Source organism: Perca fluviatilis, chromosome 8 (assembly GCF_010015445.1).
Source record: "Perca fluviatilis chromosome 8, GENO_Pfluv_1.0, whole genome shotgun sequence".
Lineage (NCBI taxonomy): Eukaryota > Metazoa > Chordata > Actinopteri > Perciformes > Percidae > Perca > Perca fluviatilis.
Window position 1 is genome coordinate 36465695 of NC_053119.1, and position 26790 is coordinate 36492484.

Genomic DNA, 26790 nt, shown 5'->3' on the forward strand with positions numbered 1-26790 from the left:
TAGAGAGACTCACGCCACCATTAGCCACCTGTCAGTACAGGTGGAGAGAGTGACTGCTGGCCATCTGAGCCTGGAGGTTTTACTGGAGGACTCCTCTTTAACTCTTTGGGCAGTTTACTTTTCTTTCTTTCTTTTTTACCTCAAGACCTTTTTTTAGGGTTTTATTTGGACAGAACTGAACTTTAGTCTTGCTGTTGCCACCAGCATATGGAGGCCTAGTCAATGGTTACTGAATCCCAACACTCCAGTATTTTTTGAGGAGTGAAAGCTGTTGGAGGAGGATTGTTTTCATCAGTCTCAGTTCATCCTGAGACTGAATCCTTGAGGAGTTTTCTGTTGGTGTGGCTGTTACTGAGACACCCATCTTCGGATAAGCTGCGTGATCATGGCAGACTTCCCGTCCAAGGTTACCACAGAAACCAGCTCCCCCAACTCCCAGAGTTCTCAGCAGGGGGGCAACAGCCTCCGAGGGCTGGCCGCTAACGTCACCGTTATGATGGACGGGTCCTTTATCCGAAGCATTCCGGCCATCCTCATGATTGTTGAAATAGTATGTAACAGGTGACGCTGTTCTGTTTTTTTTACTCTATTTAACTGCGTTCAGTGCAAACTTATTTCCTCTTCTGTTCTTTTCTATTGGATTCTGTTTCCCTCGGGTACATCATGACTGAATCTATTGGTTGATTCATTTACAGATTTAAAGAATACGGTTGGTGTTATTCTTTACTTTTCTTAGTGTCACCACGAAAAAACCAAAATCAACCATGCTTTATTCCATCTCCTAATACTTTATGACTTTCTTACCTGGACTAACTCTCAGCCCCAGTTTTTCCAACTGAGGACATCCATCTTTAAATGAAATATATTCATTCTGTAGTTTTAGGAAATTTATATAATTAAACAGCTGGGCTCTGTCGTGTCAAGCAAATGTTACAAACAGGAGTAAATAGTTCATTTGTTTGGGACTAATTTCTGCGTGGATTAATACACATTGGTTTTCTGGAGAAAATGTACAGCAGCAGGACAGTCTATGTGGGATCAACTTAAAATAAATGACAGTGCCCATGTTCATCACAATGAAGGGAAATGTCACCCAGTGCACCCTTGTGTTTTAATAGTTTTTAGACACTAGTGGGGCTTAATGAACACACACACACATACATATACACACACACATATATATATATACACTCACCTAAAGGATTATTAGGGACACCCTACTAAAACCATGTTTGACACCCTTTTGCCTTCAGAACTGCCTTAATTGTTTGTGGCATTGATTCAACAAGGTGCTGGAAGCATTCTTTAGAAATGTTGGCCCATATTGAGAGGAGAGCATCTTGCAGTTGATGGAGATTTGTGGGATGCACATCCAGGGTACGAATCTCCTGTTCCACCACATCCCAAAGTTGTTCTATTGGGTTGAGATCTGGTGACTGTGGGGGCCATTTTAGTGCCATGTTCAAGAAACCAATTTGAAATGATTCGAGCTTTGTGACATCATGGTGCATTATCCTGCTGGTAATGGCCATCAGAGGATAGATAAAGGGATGGACATGGTCAGAAACAATGCTCAGGTAGGCTGTGGCATTTAAACGATGCCCAGTTGGTACTAAGGGCCTAAAGTGCGTCAAGAAAACATTCCCCACACCATTACACCACCACTACCAGCCTGCCCAGTGTTAACAAGGCATGACGGATCCATGTTCTCATTCTGTTTACGCCAAATTCTGACTCTACCATCTTAATGTCTCCACAGAAATCGAGACTCATCAGACCAGGCAACATTTTTACAGTCTTCAACTGTCCAATTTTGGTGAGCTTGTGCAAATTGTAGCCCCTTTTTCCTATTTTTAGTGGTACCTGGTGGGGTCTTCTGCTGGTTTAGCCCATCCACCTCAAGGTTGTGCGTGTTGTGGCTTCACAAATGCTTTGCTGCATACCTCGGTTGTAACGAGTGGTTATTTGAGTCAAACTTGATCTTCTATCAACTGGAATCAGTCGGCCCATTCTCCTCTGACCTCTAGCATCAACAATATATTTTCGCCCCCAGGACTGCAGCATACTGGATGTTTTTCCTTTTTCAGACCATTCTTTGTAAACCCTAGAAATGGTTGTGTGTGAAAACCCCAGTAACTGAGCAGATTGTGAAATACTCAGACCAGCCCGTCTGGCACCAACAACCATGCCACGCTCAAAGTTGCTTAGATCACCTTTCTTTCCCATTCTGACATTCAGTTTGGAGTTCAGGAGATTGTCTAGACCTGGACCACACCCCTAAATGCATTGAAGCAGCTGCCATGTGATTGGTTGATCAGATAATTGCATTAACGAGAAATCTTACAGGTGTTCCTAGTAATCTTTAAGGTGAGTATATATATATATCTTTAACTTATCTACTACTAGTAGTGATGGTCTATTATTTTGCTGATTATATAGTAATAGCCTCAACAACCATCTAACAACTGTCATGTGTATAATTGCAGCAACAAAATATTAAAGGTAAAGAGCCAATGTGGGTAATTTAGGATCAATAATAGACAAGTTTGCTAAATATAAAACCTGATATTCATCATTGAGAATGAGTTAAAGGCAAACTATGTGATAAACTGTCCAAATTGCAACATTACAGTAGCAGATAAAGATATTTGTATATCTCCAATCTTTTTCTGAAGCAATAGGTATATAATAATTTGAATGTGTTCACACAACAGCTTCTGTCAACATAAAAAACAGCATGACTGTCAGTGGTAAAAGCTTCTGCTGTTTTGCATGGCAGTGTGCACACAGTCTGTCTGTCTGTCTGTTTGTCTGGTCAAGTCAAGAACTGACATCGAGCTGAAAGTTAAACTAACAAGGATTTGAGTTTATACACTGTCCATTTGTGAGCTCAAATTGGATCATGAGAATCAGCGGGACATGTTTGTTATGTTAACAGTGCTGAGCTTCAGCTAAAACTCATTCCCCCCTCTAGTGATGTATTTGCACTAAACTCTGACCATACAAAGGACATGTGACTGCCTGCAAGAGATCTTTGTCCCCTGAAGGCCCTCTCCCCTCCTGTCACACCTCTCAGACCATCCCATCATTACACTCACCCTATAGCTTAGTCAGAGGTACAATGTTCATTCTGTATATGACCTGAATGTTAAAATTTGTCACCTCTCCATGCTTTATGAGTAGAATGCTTTATTGGCATTTAATGGTATTGTAGTAGTCGGGCCAGTTAGCTAGGGTGTGGCAGCTGAACCCTGAGGTGATACAGGTGACACCTTTCAGCCCGACTATTTAAGAAAATCAACAGCAACCTTGGCCTATAATGTTTGTGGTAGTGTATGAGTTAGCAGGGGTAAACAGGCTTTACAAACAAGTTGTTTCAATGTGAATAAACCAAACTAAACAAACTTTTACAGTAAATCTTCATGCCCAGATCTAAGGCACCCATACAGGAGCATTGTCTATACACCTTTAATAAGTGTGACTAATTTATTAATAGTTGCCGGTTGTGATGTTTAAGTGGCTACAGTTATGATGTCCTAAGGTTAACAAGCTGTGAACATTGGATGGAAATCGTAAAATAGACCACGCTCACGGCCTGAAAGAAAAGTCATAAACACCACCACATGACTTTTATAAGCTCTCCCTTTTATGTTCAAGCTGCATTCGTTGATTTAGATTTTCTGGAAAGTGTTAGCAAACTGTTGCCTTATTTGGAGTCATGTCTCTGACCACCTGACAAATGTAAGTCAAATGTTCCAATAACTTATTTAAGCTCTGTTTTGGTCTCCACCAACTCCTGAGGGAAATATCTTGCTCATGCTGCTAAATGCGCCACTATGTTAACTAGCTAGTCGTTAACTTCACATATGGAATCATTTCACACATGTAGCACATCACAGGAGATTGTCCGTGTCAGACTGGAATAGAGCGTGCAGGAGGCAGGACATGACGCGGATTACACCACGGTCACAGAGCTGGTTCATAAACAACAAATCGCACCCTTCTTTACCCTCTGTTTGTTTTCTACCGGTTTTGGCAAGCTGCATGATAGAAATATTATCAACATGCCCACTCGCTCGCTGTGAATTCTCCGCACAATGAGCTGCTCTCTTCACACATGGGCTCAATTGGACAATACTGGCAGGGTCAAGTCTGTTTAATGTCTAGTCCAACTGATTCAAACAGTTCACAATTCACATACAGCTATGCCAGGTAATTTTCTAGATAGGTTCAGGTTTGCAGTGCATGTGTGAAAGGGCCGAATATCTGTCTGCTGTTTGATGGTAGACGAGTACAGTTGGCTTTTAGAGTTTTTTTTCACAGAAAGCAGCTTCCTGCGGCATCTGGAAACAGCACTGCAATGCAAATGTAATTCAAATGGTAAATTAAAGTAATTATAGCAAGGCTCTGCCACTTACTTTTACTTGTGTGTTAAAGTCATTGAAATGTGACAAGTAGAGAAGGGTCATGAAGTCAGCAATCTGGCTCAGTGGTGGCAGTTACACAGCAATATCTATACAGTTTGCTAAAATTAGCCACCAAAAGCTCATACCAGATCAAGTATGACATTCGCTGTGTTTCATTAATGTTTCAACATGCCCTTTGGTTGGCTAGCAAGCCCAAAAAAAGTGTGTGCGGCGTGCAATATTTCTTTTTCCACTATGGCCATGCCAAGACCCGCCCTTCAATAGCATTCACACACTACTATTCGCCAGGCGTCCATGCTTACATGAGCAGGTCCTATCCCCTGACCAATCCCCTAACCCTAATCTTAACCATTCGAGGTTAAATGCCTAACCCTAACCAATCAAGCTGCTTCATAGGGCGGGTCTTGGTGTGGCCATAGTGGGATTCGTAATTTTGCGTGCGACATGCCTGTTGTTTTGTTTCCAGTCTAGCTAGATCCGTTGATGTGTTCTAGTTTTTCTAATGTTTCTAGTTGTTGCAACAGCATGTGAAAAAAACTACAAAGGTTTCTAGGCCAAAAAGAACGTTAATCTCGCGATAAAAAAATGTACGCCGTTAAAGTGGGTTTGCGTTAACGCCGTTAATAACGCGTTTAACTGACAGCACTACTTTTTACACATTATTACCTGCAGACTCATTTCAAGGAGGCTTGCATAGTATCGTGATTAATCATATTAATATATCTTGCAAAAACAGAATGTCTTCCATGAATTTACAGATAATGTTGGAAATAAAGACTTTTAGTTTCAGGTGATAGATAAGTGTTAGCCATTTCTATCAGGTCATCATTTAAGTTGGACCTGACTGAACTAAAGTGTCTTACTTTGCTGACTTGTCAAACTTAATTCTTAAGTCTTACCCAGACGTAAGCAAGGAGACTATTTAAAAAAGGTTGTTTCATCAGGTTTGACTTTTCACACATAATTTGAGCTAACCGGTTTAAATGAAACTGGATAACTAAATAAATGATGGCGCCATTTTCATAATTACACAATAATAGTTTAGTAAATTAAACTGTATTCGTTATCAGTCCCTCCAGGATTTTGCGATGTCGCGATCGAAACAATTCACGCAAATTCAACCAATCACCGTGAATTCGATGCGACTCGCAATTTTGACCAATCACTGCAACTTTACCGCAAATTTGACCAATAACTGAAGTTTTACACGACTTCAACCAATCACAGCAGTCCCACATGCCAGACTTTGCTTCAGTATTGTATCGTCCCAGGCCAGGCCAGGATAGGAAATTAACTAACAATATAAAGATCAATAAGCCACTGACACATATGTTCAAATAAATAAATAAAACAACAATAAACAATAAATTATTATTTTTTGTCTTAAATCCACCAGCCACTTATATTATACCAACATTTGCAGCATCCTGAACCTTTTTGGTAAGGTTACTAGGAAAACTCAGCCCAGAGTAGTTTTATTCTCCCCGAAAGTTTCCTTTTTATTTTTAAATAAGTATACCAAAAGATGTTTTCTAGGAATATTGATATGGGAATCAGTTGACCTAATCGCTAAATGTGACCTTATGTAACATCAACAATTTAACTGACCTCCTATTTAGTAGCGTGTCGCAGACTGTGTGTTAGTGTGTGTGGCAACATCATTTTCCATTTTTCCTACTTATGCTTGGGCAACAACAATAGGGGAAGAATTCAGAAGCAAAAAGGGAAGTAGGCTACCAGAATAGTTTGAAATTCTTTCAAAACCAAACGGTCACACATTCATAGAACAGCAGGTTTCCTGTTTCAAACTTCCAACTCCTTATGCAATATTAATACATAAAATGCCCCATGCATACTGCATTATAAAACACATCTGCATAATATATAAATGCTGGAACTAGTTTAAGATTGCATGGTTTAACTTGATAGATGCATAAACATGGGCGGTGAAAAGATAAAGTTCTCCTTAACGTAAAGATTTGACATTTATTTCACCTTTATCCTGAGTCTGTTTTGCCGGAATTAACATTCAGTGATAAAGCTATCACAGGTTGGATACATACGTTTATTTAAGTTGCTTCTGGCAGTGTACAGTAGTCTTTGTAAAGGTCAATATCAGAGTGCACACTGTGTGTGTGTGTGTGTGTGTGTGTGTGTTACGAAGGGAAAAAGGATATCTGCATACATGACAGACTCTCCTTTCATGTCCTGAGGCAAAGAGAGGAGCCGTGTGGTTTCTGTCTGGATGATGTCTCATTTTGTTTTAAAAAGAATAAATGGTGATTTTTAGGCTTAGCTTTTTTGTATAAATGTATTGGAAACAAAAAAGAACTTCACTGAGAAAGCTCACATTTTCCATAAATCTTACATTGACCATGGTTTGTCACGTTCCCCTCAGGATCAATGGTATTGACTTTTCATATGATCACAGTTTCAATGTGTCCCATACTTTGGTTTAAGACCAAATACACGCAAAAGTAATGGCATTTCCATCCTCCTCAGGGGCACTTTGTGTTTGATGCTAATTGGCAAACACTAGCATGCTAAACTAAGATGATGAACATGGTAAACATTGTTAAACATTAGCTTGTCAGCCAGTCATTGTGACCATGTTGCCATGCTAGCATTATCATTTAGCTCAAAGCACTGCTGTGCCAAAGTACAACCTCACAGAGCTGCTAGCATGGCTGTAGACAAGGGCTGCTAACTTTTCAATTTAGTTTGGAGTGAGATTCGGTATCTGTGAAGTCGGTGGAAGTTAAAGTAACACTATGTAACTTTAAGCCCTACAGGTTGTCTCATTGGAACTACAACTCACGCTACCCGACGTAAGTTGGGGACGGTCCCCCTACAGGTTGTCTCATTGGAACTACAGCTGCGGCTAAAAGTTACATAGTGTTGCTTTAAGGCCCCGTCCACACGTACCAAAACGATCTTTTTTTTACCCGTCTTCCTTGGAGTTTCAATAATAGACTTTCACCATTGCTCATTTTATAAAGGCTGCCGCAAGAAAATGTGTCTTTGTTTACGTTGTATAATGTGCTGTTGGATTGCTTTTTATTTTGCATGATTGCAGCGCGCAGCAGCGGAGCTAACGTTACGCGCTTAACGTTCGCTAGCTCTAACATCGGCAGTCAAACAAACATCAATGATCCATGAATGATGTCTTTTTAATAATCTATACGTTTTTCTTGCAGTAGCCTTTCTACAATAAGCCGTGGTAAAAGTTACTATAATCCGTTCAAGGAGTTGATAAGCAGACAGATTAGCTAGCTAGTTGATAAGTTATCTACTTCCACTTTATAAACAGATAGCCATAGCAGCTAACGTTAACGTTACTTCGCTGCTGGAGCGGTCAGCTGATTTAGCGATGTTTAACGTTGGCTACATAACGTTAGCAATATATCTTGTGTAGAATCCAGAGGGAAGGGTCAGGGAGCACAGTATTTAGATGAAGTGAGCTGGTTTGACCATGGAGATGGGACATGCTCGCTTAGCTTCACCGCAGTTGTTTGCGTCAGCAGCCGTGGGAGAGGGTGTAAAAGCTGCGTGTAAAGAGGGGTGCGCATGACCTCATCGATACGGATCCGTATTTACCATCCATACGAAGCCAAACGAGAGCCGTTTTCGGATTTTTTCACCCTGAGACCTGGTTTCAAAAAAGTGCGTTTTCAGGCAGTGCGTTTGCAGGATTCGTCTGGACGGTCGGCCCAAACGATGCAAAACATGTGCGTTTGCACAAAAAAACGTTTCCGTGTGGACGGCCCCTAAGAGTAGGCCTTTCGTGACATTACCACCGCAGGGCCCATCACTTCTCAACCCCCAGGAATTTTATTTAAAAAGTTCAGCAGCCAAATTCTTAAATTTAAAGATGAAAAGCCAAGTCAATAATCACAGTCAATGGTTAATAAGTATTATTATATCAGCATACTTTCCAACCTCCACAATTTTCAATGTAACACACCTGTTGATGTTTAAAAGACAAGTGCGTAGGTTTGCATGTGGACGGTGAGGACATGTCCCTACCAATATTTTGGGAGGATGCAACATGGCTGGTGCAGGTGGAGAGAGCTAGCAGTTAGCCGGAGCTCCGAAATTAGCCGATTAGCTTAAAGAGTCCACAGACAACTGAACAGAGATTCTACACTGATACTTTTTGCTACAACATCGACCATAAAATGCCAGGTCTCCACTGTGCTTTATTTAGTTATCATACATGAGCAGTAGAACATAGCATAAGCTTCCTACACCAACTCGTTAATGAAGTCTCTCTTGTATGTCGGTTGGTTGCAGTTTTAACTTTGTCTGTTACAAGGACAGAATTGTCCCTACCAATATTTGAGCTAACTCTTTGCATTATCTTACTGCCAGACAAGTAGAAGACGAGAGCTGCTCAGTGTGCTCTAGGGATGTCACGATATCAAAAGTCTAGTAGTCTGTACTGATATCATCAAAAGTACACAATACTCGATACCAAAGTAGATACCATGTGTTTAAAAATAAAAACAAAAAAGAGGAAAAAACATTTGGGGGGGTTGGGACAGTCTCATATCACTCTGTTTTCAGTGTCAGTATTTATTTTTTCTACTTTCTGTCAATGTTTTGGTGTGAAGTGGAGGGGGAAAGGAGATAATAGATGTAATCTAGAGAAAACGCTTGTCTGTCTTCCATGAGTTCACCTGAAAGACTTTTTCAAATAGAACTGGGCTGGTTAAAGTTCATTTAACTGATGTTCTAGAGGTCTGCTAAAACAAGCGCTAAAGTTAGCTAATGTCAGCTTTGGGAGCGAACGTTAGGCTGGGACTAGTCTATATCTTCGACGTTGCGGTGCTACAGGAAATTCTGCCAGATGCGTGTCTTTTCACCGATATCCATTTACTTCCGCTTTCTTTGTGTTGCCGTTCTAAACTCCGGTGGATTTACGAGGACTGTGGTTAACTGCTCCTCAGATCTCTGCAGGGTAAATCCAGACAGCTAGCTAGACTATCTGTCCAATCTTGAGTTTTCTCTTGCACAACTCAAACAACTTTGAATGTACATTTTGCAGCGGCACGTTTTTCTCCCACCCCGGAATGCTGTGTGGACCAGCCAGACCCTCCTCCGCAGCGATGTGGACGCAGTAAAGCCAGAGCTGACTGCGATCAAGCCGTTGTGCAGGGCAACGCGCTCTGTTTTTCTGTGCTGGTTGGCGTTCTTCTTCTCCAGCAATTAGCGGCAGACTTGCACTTGAAGTGTATTGTGTACTGTGTGTACTGCCCCTGTCACGTCCGGACGAATTGCATCCCCCAGAACCTACAGTAGCTACTGTAGAAAAAAAACAAGTAACGTTACATTTTCCGAATTTTGGCACCGACTTGGTACCGAAGTACCGGGTCTCGTGACATCCCTGTGTGCTACAGTTATTTTGACTGATAAAACGTTTGGGGTACTCACACAGTGGTCAGTGCGTGCTGTATTATATTACTGTAAGGATCAGTGTAGCAGTTTCAGTAATAATGGACGTGCTCATGCTGCGAGCATGCTCATGCTGCATCTGTGCTCCTAGTAGCCCATTTCATTCGTAGTTTCGTTTTTCTGCCTCTTGTGATAAACTTTGTTCCATTCAGAGTCCCAAATGGGGTAGGCCTACTACCATATAAGCAGAGCAATAACGTAATGCACAGCAGACTACAGGACAGGTGGATTTCTTCTAGAAATATTGTGATTTTATTCACATTATAATACAACCTTATTCTTCTAATATTACAACTTTTTCCTCAAAATATTATTCTCCAAATCAGAACACAGATGGGATAAGTTATATTTTGAATGTGCAGACAGTTTTGAGCATGAGCAGAAGTCTCCCTGAACACATATGAGCTATTACAGTCCAATGGTTTATAAATTAGTTAAAATAAATCAATGTATCATTAACATGAACAGGTGCCACATGCACATTTATCTGTGTCGTCCTTCGGGTCCCAGTGACCCGAAGGACAACACAAGGGTTATGTACTTCCGTTTACTTTGTTGAGAATTGCTCTCTAAACAAGGGTTAATACAGCACCTTAGTTCTTGTTTGTACAGCATTTTGGTCAGCTTAAACTGTTTAAATGTGTTCTAGAAATAAACTTTACTTACTTACTTTACAAGAAACAGGGTTTAGAGAGCAATTCTCAACAAAGTAAAGGGAAGTACATCATCCTTGTGTTGTCCTTCGGGTCACTGGGACCCGAAGGACCACACAAGGGTTAAGAGGTTACTTATGTTATGGAGGAAATATTTATTAGGGCCCGAGCGCCGACAGCGGCGAAGGCCCTATTGAAACTGAAGGAATTATTTTCTGCAAAGTAATTGCCTTTTTGAGGGGCTTAACATATTCAAAAACTCACCAAATTTGGCGGTCGCATCAAGTCTAGTGAAACATTTTGTATTTTAAGGGTTTCGCGATTAGGCGCACAAAAATGGCTCGCTAGCGCCCCCTAGAAAGTTAGAAAAATTGAGCCCCTGCAGTGCGTTTAACGTAGACTCACGAAACTTGGTACACATATGTAACATGTCAAGACGTACAAAAAACTTCATTAGAGCCACACCCTAAACCCAACAGGAAGTCCGCCATTTTGATTTCAAAGTTCGAAATTAGTACGATTTTGGCCATTTCCACATGTCGTACTTTAATGAACTCCTCCTAGAGATTTCATCCGATCAACTTCAAACTCGGTCTGTGCCATCTTAAGAAGTTAAAGATGAAAAGTTGTTAAAAGAAAAACTTTTCGTCATAGGGCGTGGCCATGGCGGGGCGGCCATTTTGTGCGTTTTGCCGCCAAAACAGGAAGTGGGTGTAACTCGAATGTACGTTGTCGAACTGGCTCGAAACTTTTCAGGATTCATACAGTGCCTTGCGAAAGTATTCGGCCCCCTTGAACTTTTCGACCTTTTGCCACATTTCAGGCCTCAAACATAAAGATATAAAACTGTAATTTTTTGTGAAGAATCAACAACAAGTGGGACACAATCATGAAGTGGAACGAAATTTATTGGATATTTCAAACCTTTTAAACAAATAAAAAACTGAAATATTGGGCGTGCAAAATTATTCAGCCCCCTTAAGTTAATACTTTGTAGCGCCACCTTTTGCTGCGATTACAGCTGTAAGTTGCTTGGGGTATGTCTCTATCAGTTTTGCACATCGAGAGACTGACATTTTTGCCCATTCCTCCTTGCAAAACAGCTCGAGCTCAGTGAGGTTGGATGGAGAGCGTTTGTGAACAGCAGTTTTCAGTTCTTTCCACAGATTCTAGATTGGATTCAGGTCTGGACTTTGACTTGGCCATTCTAACACCTGGATATGTTTATTTGTGAACCATTCCATTGTAGATTTTGCTTTATGTTTTGGATCATTGTCTTGTTGGAAGACAAATCTCCGTCCCAGTCTCAGGTCTTTTGCAGACTCCATCAGGTTTTCTTCCAGAATGGTCCTGTATTTGGCTCCATCCATCTTCCCATCAATTTTAACCATCTTCCCTGTCCCTGCTGAAGAAAAGCAGGCCCAAACCATGATGCTGCCACCACCATGTTTGACAGTGGGGATGGTGTGTTCAGGGTGATGAGCTGTGTTGCTTTTACGCCAAACATAACGTTTTGCATTGTTGCCAAAAGTTCGATTTTGGTTTCATCTGACCACAGCACCTTCTTCCACATGTTTGGTGTGTCTCCCAGGTGGCTTTTGGCAAACTTTAAACGACACTTTTTATGGATATCTTTAAGAAATGGCTTTCTTCTTGCCACTCTTCCATAAAGGCCAGATTTGTGCAGTATACGACTGATTGTTGTCCTATGGACAGAGTCTCCCACCTCAGCTGTAGATCTCTGCAGTTCATCCAGAGTGATCATGGGCCTCTTGGCTGCATCTCTGATCAGTCTTCTCATTGTATGAGCTGAAAGTTTAGAGGGACGGCCGGGTCTTCGTAGATTTGTAGTGGTCTGATACTCCTTCCATTTCAATATTATCGCTTGCACAGTGCTCCTTGGGATGTTTAAAGCTTGGGAAATCTTTTTGTATCCAAATCCGGCTTTAAACTTCTCCACAACAGTATCTCGGACCTGCCTGGTGTGTTCCTTGTTCTTCATGATGCTCTCTGCGCTTTACACGGACCTCTGAGACTATCACAGAGCAGGTGCATTTATACGGAGACTTGATTACACACAGCTGGATTCTATTTATCATCATTAGTCATTTAGGTCAACATTGGATCATTCAGAGATCCTCACTGAACTTCTGGAGAGAGTTTGCTACACTGAAAGTAAAGGGGCTGAATAATTTTGCACGCCCACTTTTTCAGTTTTTTATTTGTTAAAAAAGTTTGAAATGGCCAATGAATTTCGTTCCACTTCATAATTGGGACCCACTTGTTGTTGATTCTTCACAAAAAATTAAAGTTTTATATCTTTATGTTTGAGGCCTGAAATGTGGCAAAAGGTCGAAAAGTTCAAGGGGGCCGAATACTTTCGCAAGGCACTGTAAGAGTCCAACCCTGAGGACAAATAAAGGCCGATATTTACTTAAAGTCATAGCGCCCCCTAGTGGCAACAGGAAGTAGGCCTAAAAGTCAAGGTGCTATACTTTAACGAACTCCTCCTGGAGATTTCATTCGATGGACTTCAAACTTGGTCTGGACCATCCCACACCTTAACGATGAAAAGTAATTTAAAGAAAAACTTTTCGTCAGACGGTGTGGGCGTGGCGTGGTGGCCATTTTGAGTGTTTAGCGATGAACAAAGAAGTTGTTGTAACTTGAGTGTACGTTGTCGTATCTGCCCGAAATTTCTCACGATTGTCAAGGGTCCAGGCCTGAGGAGACCTACAGGCCAAAATTGACTTTCCTAATTTAGTCCTCACTAACACAGGCCCAATTAAAGTAACTACATGAAAACTTCACTGTTGTTGCATGAAATGTCGTTTGTGTTTAGCCTACATCATCATTTTCTATCATGTGAATTAAGAGGCCAAGCCAGCCTGAAGCTGCAGACAGATGCTTAACAGTGTGCTCTAGCAGTCAGCAACCCCTGCTGTTCATAAGGTGCCTCTGCACCCCTTTCGTTTCAGACACTCCCACCAGTCTTTGGGCCACGCCTCCTCATTTACATTGACATGTGTCATGTCCAAATGAAAAGGCAATGTTAAATTGAAATTCAAAAGCCAAATATTAAATGAAAATTAAAAGCCAATTTTAAATTGAAATTCAAAAGCCAAATATTAAATGAAAATTAAAATCCAATGTTAAATTGAAATTCAAAAGCCAAATATTAAATGAAAATTAAAAGCCAAAGATAAATTGAAATTCAAAAGCCAAATATTAAATTCAAAAGCCAAAGCCAAATGGAAAATAAAAAAAATATATATATATTTTTTTTAAATTTCATCTCGCTTTGTTTTCTCTTTGGACTTTCAATTTGAATTATGAATAAATATTTCCTCCATAGTTACTTCCCCAAACAAAAGGCAGAAAAGAGGAGGGAAAAGTAAATAATGCCTACGTGCGTTGACTCAGCAGAGATAACATTAAATGAGATAAGTTGATCTACAGGAACATACACTTTTGAAAGCAACACAGAATCAGAGCCTTACTGCATTTGTTCCATTATATTTTTATATTTTAAATTGTCATTGTGTGTTTACCTTTACATAACTTAAGACATTTCCACCATACATCAATGCAGAAAAGGGCAGACAAATTCACCAGAATGGCAAAAATGTAGTTTTTATTGCCTCATTTGCTGGCTCTTGGCAGAAGGAGCTGTATGTCAAAACGACATGTTTGATGTGCACATAGACATGGGGGTTTCTGTTATTTTACAACAGTCTGACGCTGGTTGCACAAAATGTAACCAGCCGTTCCATCTGATCTGCGCAACATCATTTCAGTTAGAGACTGCAGATGGAACAGATAGCTGCTGCCTTCTGATGGATGTAAAAAGAGTCACCAGTGTAAAGGCCTTCAGCACTAACTGTGATGAGCTTTATTGTGATATAGACGGCATTAATGCCATAACCACTGGCTGACAAGTCAGCATGATCATGTTGCAGAATAAGTATTGTTGCTGTGACAATAATTAACTAAACTGTACTCGGGTTTGTTAATTAATGTTTCAGTTCATGCAGCAAACAAAAATAGATCAAAGATAAATCCAATAATCTAAAATGTACCCTAATATACAGTGCTCAGCATAAGTGAATGCACCCAGGCTAAAGTTGACTAAAAAGAGGAATAAAAAAATCATCTTTCGGAAATTGATCTTAATGCCTTGATTAAAAAAATTAGGAAAAATCCAACCTTTAAGGACACCAATTTTCTTTGTGAATGAATAATGTATTGTAAATGAATAAATGTTCTTCCTTAAAATACAGGGGGCATAAGTAAGTACACCCCTATGTTAAATTCCCATAGCGGCAGGCAGATTTTTTATTTTTAAAGGCCAGTTATTTCATGGATCCAGGGTACTATGCATCCTGATAAAGTTCCCTTGGCCTTTGGAATTAAAATAGTCTTAAATCTTTTACAAAATAAATATTTCAAAGTTGTTGCTGCTGCATCTAGTGATGACACCAGAACCAAGGGCTCCATTGTTTTGCTGTCACGGAGATGCACACTAACCGTAGACAAAAGTAGTAATGACTCTTGAGGCAGGATATCATATATATGTACTACGATAAGGAGTAGGAAAATAGCCTTTGTCTCAGGATATGCACCGGCTACATATGATGAAAGCTTTTTCCCATGCCTAACCAAAGAATTCCTTTCTCTCAATGAATACTCACTAATTATAGGGGGAGACATGAATGCGGTACTAGACTTAAATCAGGATAGATCAGGGGTCAGCCACATGACAGCCCAAAAACACATATCGGACATGTTTAATGCAGTTGTGGAATTCCCACGATTTTGCAGATATATGGAGAATGCACCATCCTACTAGCAAGGATTACACCTTTTTTCCCACACGTCACCACACCCACTCCCGCATTGATTATTTTTTGTGCTCCAGTGTACTTAAGGCAATGTTCCACACAATAGCAATGGAACCAGCAATCCTGTCTGACCACAATGCACTGATAACCACATTCCATTGCGATATGTTAGGAGAAAAATCTAGAAAGTGGCAATTTAATAATTCCCTTCTCCAAAACACAGCTTTTAATACAGAATTTGGAGCCAAACTGGCCGAGTTCATATCAATCAATACTGGCTCAGTTTCGGACCCGGCGTACATCTGGCAAGCCACTAAAGGATTTATTAGAGATTTCACATCTTCCTTTGCAGCAAATTTGAAGAAAAAGAGAGAGGCAAGGATTGAGGAGTTGGAAGAACGTTGTAAATCGTTAGAGCAATCTCTTAATAAGACTTGTTTTTCTAAATCACATACTCTTTTAGTCACAAATCGAGCAGAGCTAAATGACTTGCTAAAAAGGAGAGCTGAATTCATAATGCACAGAGGCAAAATTACTATTTTAACGGCCGTAAACCAAGCAAATTGAATTGACTCTGAATTTAAAACAAAGGGAGTCCAGAGCTGCTATCAATAGCATCCGCACGGACCGAGGTATCTCAACGAATCCTAAGGAGATTACTGCCACTTTCCAATCCTTTTATTTAAAGCTGTATGAATCCTCCAGCAATCCAGATCTGACGCAGTGCCAAAAGTTCCTAAAAGAGTTAATCTGCCTCTTCTTGACCCAGAGGAGGCAGAAGAACTGGGTCAACCTATTACGTTAGAGGAACTCAAATCAGCGCTAAAAACAGCTAAAAAAGGGAAAACACCGGGGTTGGATGGAATTCCATCGGAACTCTTAATACAGTTCGTTGACACACTAGGACCTATCAGTTTACAAACTTTAACCTCGGCCACTGAGAGGGGCACCTTTCATCAACAAACCAACACTGCACTAATTTTGGTCATACACAAAAATGGCGAAGATCCTACGGAGTGTTCAAATTACAGGCCCATCAGCCTCATTGGGACTGATATTAAGCTTTATTCCAAAGTCTTCATCAAGAAGCTAGTCACCCTGACCAATCAGGGTTTATACCAAAGCATCAAGCTGCAGACGCAGATTACTCCATGTAATAGAAGACGCCAGAAACCTCCCAACAACGGCAGCAGTTTTATCACTGGACGCGGAAAAGGCTTTTGACCGCCTAGAATGGAACTACCTGTGGCAAGTAATGGAGAGACTTGGTTTGGGAGCCAAATTCATTGACATGGTACGTACTTTGTATGCGCCATTCCCCATTGCTTAGGATGCCCGCTTTCTCCCATGCTATTTGCGATCTCTCTTGAACCGTTAGCCCAGGCCATGAGGCAAAATAAAATATGTAATGTCCAGATTAAATTCAATAACAACTCAATATCGTTATTTGCAGATGATATTTTACTGTACATATCTGACCTTGAGGACTCTGTTCCAAAAATAAGATTTTTAACGAATTTGGCTCAATCTCCGGCTATAAAATCACTTGGAATAAATCTAATCTGCCCCTGTTGAACAACAAACAGGTGACATCAGCTATTAGTGATACAATACCAACCCAAAGCAAAATTACATATTTGGGCATCACCATCCACGCATCGCTACAGCGAGTTGTCCAGGACAACTATGAAACTATACTAAGTAGTGTTCAAAAGGGATCTGACTAAGTGGTCCGCGCTGCCGGCATCAATACGGTCCAGGATTGCGGTTGTTAAAATGAACATAGTTCCTTGTGTGAACTTCTAAAGTACAATAATCCCCTTATCCCAACCAATACATTTCTGGAAGAAACTTGATGCCGTAATCCGGCAGTATATTTGGAATAGTAAACAACCTAGGCTAAAATACTCTACTTTGCAACGTACCACGAACACGGGAGGCCTAGCCCTCCCCAACCTTAAAGTGTACCATAGAGCCTTTCAGCTACGGGCCCTCAGAGTGTGGTTAGACCACTCATCTACAGTCCCATGGAGAGAAATAGAGCAAAACCTCACTGGAAGTCTAAGACTGCAAGATCTTGCCTTTGCAGGTATATGTCCAAAAAAGTGTATGATAACCTATGGCTCTATTATCACCAACACATTGACCAACTTTAAACAGGTGGAGGAGCAACTTCGCTACACCAATAAGTGGCATTTGAACACCCCAATTTGGCACAACATGCACTTAATGTCTGGTAATGTCTTTTTGTTGTTGTAACCAGTGGAGTGACAGAGGTATTTATACTCTAGACCAGTTATTCAATGGGGAAGGTATGTTGAGCTTTGAGGACCTGAGAACTAGCTTTGAGATCCCTAGGAAATCCTTTTTCCCCCTCTATCTTCGCTTAAGGTCAGCCCTAAAATGTTACTGAATACCACGGAGAAACAGTATCGAGACCCACCCAATCATTAAATGGCTTGTTGATTTTCCTGCGAGAGGATTAGTGTCCAGGATTTATGCTAAATTGATGCAAGTATCCATAGGAGAACTCCCAATAGTAAAGAAATGGGAGCAAGAGCTAAGCTCGGAGGGGAACTTATTTAATTGGGAGACAGTTTGGGACAACATTTCCCACTGTTCCAAGAACCCAAATCACCAGCAGATCCACTTCAACATATGTCATAGGACATATTGGACTCCTCAGAAGAGATACGTCTCCAAAGGCATTCCTACTCCCTATTGCACGTTCTGTCAACCTGCACAAACTGGAACTTTCTTGCACATAGTCTGAGTGTGAACAGGTGCATGAGTTTTGGAATAATACAACATCAATAATATCTGATGGGATAGGATGTTGAATTCCTACTGACCCGATTGTTATGTTACTTAATGACGACTCTAAATTACACCTGCTTGGGGGACAAAAGAAAGTTTGGTTAGCTGGCTCAACCGCGACCAAGAAAATGATAGCTCAGCGTTGGCTCCCCCCCCCCACTCACTTTGTATAAAACAGTGGTTGGCGTATTTTGTGGACATAGTTATGCTTGAGCTCTCTACAGCAAGGATCAACAAAGCCACGTCATCGACTATATGACAAAGGTGCAGCAGCACAAATATCAGTCCTAATGACCTCCGCATCTGCAACATGGCATCATGACTTTGCGTAAACACAGCACTTTCCCAAAGCCAAATGGCGTGTTATCTGTACGCATTTTCAGCTATTCACGTGTATGTCTACGCTGTATACAGCAGACGTAAACATACACACCACGTGGCGTCGCCACGTTGCGTGTTATCACGAGCTGAAAAGTCGCCACACGCGGAATGCGAACACTGCTCTCCCGGGTTAAAGTCCTGTGTTTCAAATTCACTCGCAATGCAGGTCAATGGCGGCCGATTTGCGTTGATAAACACGCTTAAAAGCAATTATGCGTCTTGATAACACGCCAAAATGGCATACGAATTGGCGTGTCATACATACGCCACTTCATGGATCAGTCTGGCATCACAAGAAGTAGAGGAGGGTGACTAGGCAAGGTGTGATTTCTGTTTTTGTTTAGGTTTATTTTTTCCTTTCTTTTCCTCGAGACCGCGGAGGATGGGGGGTGGGATAGGGGGGATTGTTCTTGTTTAAAATGAAAAACTAAATAAAAAGTTGATCTTAAAAAAAAAAAAAAAATTAGCCCCACATCATCACATACCCTTCACCATACCTAAAGATTGGCATGGTTTTATTTCAGTTAGCCTAATAGCTGGTTTGATTTGCATTGAGAGATGATTTAATGGAAAGGACCCCATGCCAATCTCTAGGTATGGTGAAGGGTATGTGATGATGTGGGGCTATTATTATTAGGCCTATAGATTAAAAAATAAGCCCCACTTTGACTAGCTACAATCATAGACTGTATAATTGGCTATGGACGAAGCCTCCATGACATCACCCATAGGTTTCCGAAGAGCCAAAATAAATTTGAATAGGCCTAAATAAAGGAAGAGGAAGTGCTGAGAGTAGGCTACGTACTGTCTCTCCATGGCTCTGCAAGGAAACCCTGACTGGTGAACAACAAAGAGGGAATGTTGTACTTAAAGCTGCTCCAATCAACATTTGTTTTTTATTAACAATAGATCAAATAACCTCTTTGTGCAATGTGAACAACGTCAAAGTAATATAGAATTATCATACAATTCGGCTGTTTTCGGCTGATAAACTCTCAAGACCCATTTTATACTACCTACCCAGCACCAAATGGCACACAGACAAATTTGACTAGCTCGTGAACATAGTGCAGCATATAGGCTACCAGCTAAAGAGACAGATATTTCCCTCAGGAGTTACAGGATACAAAATGGCCAGGTGGCCAACAACACCACTCCAAAAATGTGTAAATGGGCAACTGTTTGCTAACATGTTAGCCATATCAACATAATGGTAATATTATGTTGATGTTGCACAGCTCACTGCCCCCAAGTGGCCAAAAATGGATTATGTCTTTTATTAAGTCTTTTAGATTTGCATTAATCTTTTAAAGATGCCCATTCATACTACTGAAACCTCATATTAACTTTTGCTGATTAAGAGTGTATTTTTGCTCTGAACAAGGAGTGTGAATTTTGTCTCTTACAATGGAGTCATCCGGAGAAGGTATCACTTTACTGTCGGTATGGAGAGGAGGAATGATTACAATGACCACTAACACTTGGGGGGGTTAACATTTAATAAAATATTTAATAAAATATTAACCCATCCCTTTACAGTTGCATTGGCATACAATTGTGTGAGGTAGAGGCTAAAAGTTCTCCCCAACGTGGTCAATTAATAATTACATATTCAATTTAAAAAGTGTCTACTTTTCATATACTAACAGTTTATGTTTTTAATTTCAGCCTGTTTAAGTTGCTGTCTCACTTCATCTCTCTCTTCTTCTTGGTTGGTCTATCTCGTTTTCTCTCTCTCGCCTCCCTAGCTTCTGGGGCTGCTCCAGTGGGCGTTGATAGCCGGTGCCCCCTACACTTTGCTGCCAGTGTATGGCTGGGTGATGTTTGTGGCCGTCACTCTGTGGATCCTCACCACAATCCTCTTCTTCATGATCCTGTTCGGCGCCCAGCAAAAACTCACGTTCATCCCCTGGCCCCTGGCGGTAGGAAGGGATGCGGGGTGGGGGAATGAGAGAAAAGTAGAATGGAAGGTTTTAAGACTTGTTTTGCTCGCATGAGAAAAACATATTTTTTAGAGTATCTCTCTACTTGTTCTAATAATGGGGAGAGAGCTACCTGTTTATTCCAGGGTATACAGAAACTAGATCAGATGTGATTTCTTTTTTAGCTATCTCTGGCCCTAGAGCCCCCTTTATGACATGGATGACTAAATAACCACAAACTATCAAGTTTGAAAATGACCAAGACTCATTTAAAATGATACCATTGACACAACTGAGTCTCCCTGTGCAAGTGACATTCCAGATGTGGACTGGCCAGCAAGGCCCACTCTGATAATCTCTCAGCTGTCTTCTAGGCAAGATCTTAAGGCATTTGGTCATTACATGCATTGCTAAAATGGTGCATAAACAAGAACAAGGCAGCAGAATTTAAAATAAAGTGTCACTGTCAAGGGTCATTTAAGGTTTGGTCAAATAAAAAGAGGCTAATGAAATAGGACAGTGAAGTAGAATATGCAATCAGAATGCCAGAGCAATGGAAGAGGAGGCAACATTTAGAAAAGCTGGCAAGGAAAAAAGACAACGTAGAGAAGATGAGCAAGATTGCAATAGAAAAGTAGGGAACAACCTGGACAGAAAGAAGAAGCCCTAAGGATATGTGGCTAATGTTTCTCCTGTTTTGTTAGGTGATGGTGTATTTTGCCGGAGCCACGGTCCTCTATCTGACCGCCTTCGTGGCCAACGCAGCATCTGTGGACCCCTTCTACACTCCTTTCTATCTGCGTTTCTACCAACAAATGGCAGCAGCCGCTGTAAGACGCCCGACACCACTAACACTGCCTCAAATACAAAGCGCTTGTTAAACATGCAAGAAACACTCGTGAGGTCACCCTCTGACAATGTGCCTGCAGAGGCAATATCTAGGCCTGGAGAGTCTTCCATTAGTACAGTACAGGCCAAAAGTTTGGACACACCTTCTCATTCAATGTGTTTCTTTATTTTTATGACTATTTACATTGTAGATTCTCACTGAAGGCATCAAAACTATGAATGAACACATATGGAATTATGTACTTAACAAAAAAGTGTGAAATAACTGAAAACATGTCTTATATTTTAGATTGGTCAAAGTAGCCACCCTTTGCTTTTTTTGATAACTCTGCAAACCCTTGGTGTTCTCTCAATGAGCTTCATGAGGTAGTCACCTGAAATGGTTTTCCCTTCACAGGTGTGCTTTGTCAGGGTTAATTAGTGGAAGTTTTTCCCTTATTAATAAAAAAAAAAAATTTAAAAGAATTCAAGAGATCTATTATTTTTGATTATTTCATAATTTGTTTATTCATAGTTTTTTTAGAATTTAAAATTTAAATAGCCCTTTTAAGATTCACCATATTCTCGTTTTTGGGTCAAATGGCCTTTTGAATGGGAGAGCTATTATCTCAAAGCTATTTTGAGACTAGCTCTCATGCTAGTCTCAAAATAGCTATTTTCGAAATACTAAGAAGGCTCGACACAACATGAAACTTTGCTTCAAGGATCACCAGGAGCTCTACACCGTAACGAAAGCATTGACAACGTTCTTTGTGTACACAGATTTACTAAAAAGAAAGTTTTTGGGCAACTCACCATAGCTTGTTGTTTCCGGCCACTACGACCTCGACAGTCAAAACGAGTCGATATCCGAATGCGAATGAACAGACTCCATATGAGGCTCCTTTTTCAACTAGCTACAAGGTCAATATTGTTTTTCAATAACGACGAAACAACTACTTATCCGTGCATTTATATGGAACTAAGTTTTAGGAGCATTCCGTCTTTACTCTCCTCCCTGTTACGTTGCATTCGAAATCGATTGTTTTTGACTGATAAAATGGCCGCGACCGGAAACAACAAGAGCTATGGTGAGTTGTTCAAAACCTCTATTTTTAGTAAACTCTGGGTACACAAACAATGCTGTCAATGCTTGCGTTAAGGTGTAGAGCTCCTGGTGATACTTGGAGCAAGGTTTCATGTTGTGTCGAGCCTTCTTAGTATTTGGAAAATAGCTATTTTAAGGCTATCATAAAAGTGCCCCTATCACTCCCATTCAAAATGCCATTTGACTGAAAAACGAAAATACGGTAAATCTTAAAAGTGGCGCTTCCGTCCTAAATATTCTTTTAAACAAAAGTTTGACTCGGGTACATTCACAAAAAGACCCTAGGTTGCATTTTGGCGAGAGTTCCGCTTTAAGTCATCCAATGTTGGAACACCGGGCACATTTTGTGTGTTTTCCCTCCCTCTCACTGCCATCACTGTTTGACTATAGGTGTGTTTCTGAAAGCCTGTTTACTTACAGTATCAGGTTGTGACAGGTACGCACAGCCGAAACTTGGGAGGAAGAATAAGAAAAAGGGTGAGGCCTTCTTAAGGCTCTGAAGCAAGTCCAGTTTATTATTATTTTTTAAATCCGGTTACCTTTGTACCACAGCTGCCACTTGCTCCTCCCCACTGCCGAGTCAATGTTCCATCAAAAATAAGAAAAACAGGTGGATCAGGGCAGCAGTTAAAAAGTAATGTGTGTGTGTGAAAAAATGTCACACTAAAGATCCCCATTATCAGGAAATGCAGGCTGGATATGTTGTTTTATATCCTGTTCAACAGGCTAAAGTCCATGCTGGTTTACAGCTACAGTAGCATCCAGCACATATGATTTCTCTCACACACACACACACACACACACACACACACACACACACACACACACACACACACACACACACACACACACACACACACACACACACACACACACACACACACACACACACACACACACACACACACACACACACGGCCCTGGCCCGTGTCCAATCACAAACTCTTATCAGTTGCATTTCACTGCCAAGACATAGCCATTTAAAGTTATTGTAGTTATAAAGTTATCACAAGTAGCTAGCTGAAATATTTATAGATGTGAATACATAAAGATGTAAAGTTATCTTTGATTTATGCCAGCAGTTGGAGATTTGAGACCTTTGCTTTGCTTCCTAAAGTCATTAAAGAGGAATGATTTTCTTTCTCATCCCCTTTTAACGTCTCTCTGTTTGTATGTCTCTGCCTCTCTGTTCAGTTCTTCGGTGCTGTGGTGACCCTGGCGTACGGGGCCAGTGCCTTCTTCTCCTATTTGACGTGGAAGGGAGATGGGGGAAACGCTGCCACCAACACGGTGCCGACCTAGGACTCAATCCTGATCCTAGAAATAGATGTGTTGTGTTGTTTTTTTTCTCCCCTCAAGATACTGTATTTGTAGATAGTATTACCAATGAGATAAAGCCTAATCCAGACGAAAATATCCTATATTATACAGTACAGGCCAAAAGTTTGGACACACCTTCTCATTCAATGCGTTTCCTTTTTATTTTCATGACTATTTACATTGTAGATTCTCACTGAAGGCATCAAAACTATGAATGAACACATATGGAATTATGTACTTAACAAAAAAGTGTGAAATAACTGAAAACATGTCTTATATTTTAGATTCTTCAAAGTAGCCACCCTTTGCTTTTTTATTAGTAAGGGAAAAACTTCCACTAATTAACCCTGACAAGGCACACCTGTGAAGTGAAAACCATTTCAGGTGACTACCTCATGAAGCTCATTGAGAGAACACCAAGGGATTTGCAGAGTTATCAAAAAAAGCAAAGGGTGGCTACTTTGAGGAATCTAAAATCTAAAAGACATTTTTTCAGTTATTTCACTTTTTTGTTAAGTACATAATTCCATATGTGTTAATTCATAGTTTTGATGCCTTCAGTGAGAATCTACAATGTAAATAGTCATGAAAATAAATAAACACATTGAATGAGAAGGTGTGTCCAAACTTTTGGCCTGTACTGTATATATTTTTCAGTCAAACTCACTAGATTTTTACCGTAACATTATAAAAAGAAATTGTACATCAGCACTGGACTGTCCACATAAAATGTACTGTATCACATACTACAACACAATATTTCTTTGAATACTATTCTATATACACAAATAAAGCAGACAGTGCCTTCAATTGTTGGTAATATTACAGCATATTGGCATACAAGCACCTCCAAGTTGTATTTAAAATATGCAGCCTATAGCCTAATGGCAGCTAATGGGGATCCCAAATAAAGAATAAACAAATCCCCTCACCAGTACCTCTAAAGTTCAATGATTCGTTTGTTATCTTTGAAAATAGCCAGGCTAGCTGTTTCCCTGATTCCAGTCTTTGTGCTAAGCTATGCTAACTGGCTGCTGGCTATGGCTTCGGCTTCATACGTAATGTAGCCTACAGTCATCCGAGGGTGGTGTCAATCTTCTCATCGGAGTCCCGGCAAGAAAGCGGATAATCTTATTTCCCAAAATGTCAAACTATCTCTTTGAAGTAAGGTCACCCAACTATGGAAGAAGACCTTACGATGCAAAAAAAGTGATTTGAACTGCAGAGTGAACGAAGTTATTTGTTCATATTCTGAATGCCATACTCTAACAAGTCTTAATAGTAAAATACTATTGTAAAATATATAAATTACTTTTATACTATGGGAGTAAAGTAACTAACAATATCGGTGTGAACGGCTCTAAAAGGGGGTTATTTGGTCAGTCATTGATGTAAAGATCATTTGGGGGGGGGGGGATCTTTGATTTACATGGAGTGCATGTGCCTTTATGAAATGGGTATCTTTTTGTACCAATAATTTAAATACTTGTGAAATCCTGTGGGGCTCAAACATGCACTTGTTCAAATAAAGCACTTGGGTGATTTCAAGTAAGGCTTTATCCTGTTTTTTCAAAAATATCTTTTTACTGGCAAATTAGACATCAACAGTATTTCACCGGTGACATAAATATACGTTTACAATTACAGCTGTCATGTTAAGACAAGTAGAAAATACTTTGACGTTGTACTGAAAACTACACTGTAGATTTTATTTCTAATTGCAGACGCACGCACGCACGCACGCACGCACGCACGCACGCACACACACACACACACACACACACACACACACACACACTAAGTACATTAGAAATCCCTTTCATAGGCACAAAACTCAATCCAATGACTTCAAACTGACCAAATAATTTAAAACTTCATAAAACATATATTAGTTCTGCTATATTCCTAATAAAATAAAAAAAATAAAAACATACCAGCCAAAGAGAGCAGAGCCAAACATTCAATCATATCAAACGGTTTCCCCTGCTTACAAGGAGATTTGGTGATGCCATTAGCAGAAGAACGAGTAGGATGACCTGAAAAACACAGACAAATCTAGTACCAGCACCACAGTACTGGGTTCCTTCTCCCCAATCAGGCAGAACTAATAAATGCAAACTCCTGATGAAATATACGGAAATAAGAGTATATGTAACATCAGGATTAGGCCTCTCACCTGCAGATTACAGTTAAACTAATTTGAATATTTCAAGTAGTCATTATTTCCAGTGCAGTGCTTAGGGAGCAGAAAGAAGCTAAAAGCTTTCATCTTCACTCTTCATCTACAAAGAGCCTCTTAAACACCCATACCACCCCACCTGCCACATAAAACACAGAGGAATGCATTTATGAATTTGCCGTTAGGGGTCATTTGTGCACAAACTGTAGATTTATGGGGAGTGTATCCAGCAGCTCACCATTAGAGTACCACAAAAAAAAAAGCTCACAACTTTGTGAAGGCCAGTGGACAAAATGTTATATAAATGTTTGACTTTTGAGTGTGAGTGTCACTGGGATTGAGTGGAGCCAACGTGTTTGGAGCCTGCAGGGATCAGAGATGTGACCACCAGTCCTTGACTTAGGTCCAGACCTCGGCCCTCCTTCTCCTAGAAACATACAGATGCATACAGCTGTTATTGAAGCATAACATTACAAACAAGAGTCCTAAACATTTGTTTTTGACCAATTAACCCGCAGTCAAGATTCAAAAGGGCTTGAAGGAAGGCTGAAGATTAAAGAGACCCGTTTAATTATGGAATATGGCACCGATACCTACTAGAAAATAGAAATAGAGAATCCTAAAGTTGTTGAGCTGCTCAGTGAAAAGGGGATTAAAGATGTTTACAGACAACTCACAGCTCTGTATTCCAGGAACATTTCCTTAAAGGCCATGAAGTCAGTGAACGTCAGCAGCATGTCAAAGATGTCATCTGGCACTTCCTCTTTGTGTTGCCTGCAGATGGAAGAGACCCACATGGTCAATCCAGTCACAGTGGAATGTACTTTTGTGCCACCCGGTGGCCCGCTGCAAAATAATAT

At 40.5% G+C, this 26790-nt stretch overlaps 2 protein-coding genes across 5 annotated transcripts in view; one reads left to right on the plus strand and one right to left on the minus strand.

Moving 5' to 3' along the window:
* LOC120564167 (plasmolipin) lies at window positions 1-23949 on the plus strand. Of its 2 annotated transcripts, XM_039808935.1 has the most exons (5): window positions 1-550; window positions 1760-1816; window positions 20322-20495; window positions 21200-21325; window positions 23626-23949. In XM_039808935.1, exons 1-5 carry the CDS (start codon window positions 386-388, stop codon window positions 23731-23733), a joined length of 630 nt encoding a protein of 209 aa, XP_039664869.1. In that variant the 5' UTR covers window positions 1-385; the 3' UTR covers window positions 23734-23949. The 2 variants fall into 2 exon arrangements, with proteins under 2 accessions (XP_039664869.1, XP_039664870.1); XM_039808936.1 differs by lacking the exon at window positions 1760-1816 and having other exon boundaries at window positions 6-550.
* Window positions 20054-26790, minus strand: part of LOC120564168 (ADP-ribosylation factor-like 2 binding protein) — a 9285-nt gene continuing 2548 nt past the window's right edge. The window contains exons 6-10 of one of the 3 annotated variants that reach the window (XM_039808937.1): window positions 26608-26704; window positions 25686-26357; window positions 22971-23003; window positions 22850-22883; window positions 20054-20489 (exon numbers count right to left, since the gene is read on the minus strand). In XM_039808937.1, coding sequence (XP_039664871.1) covers window positions 26259-26357; window positions 26608-26704 — 196 coding nt within the window. In that variant the 3' untranslated portion in view covers window positions 20054-20489; window positions 22850-22883; window positions 22971-23003; window positions 25686-26258. The remainder of the gene's footprint in view (window positions 20490-22849; window positions 22884-22970; window positions 23004-25685; window positions 26358-26607; window positions 26705-26790) is intronic. The other 2 variants (XM_039808938.1, XM_039808939.1) reach the window with 2 other exon arrangements.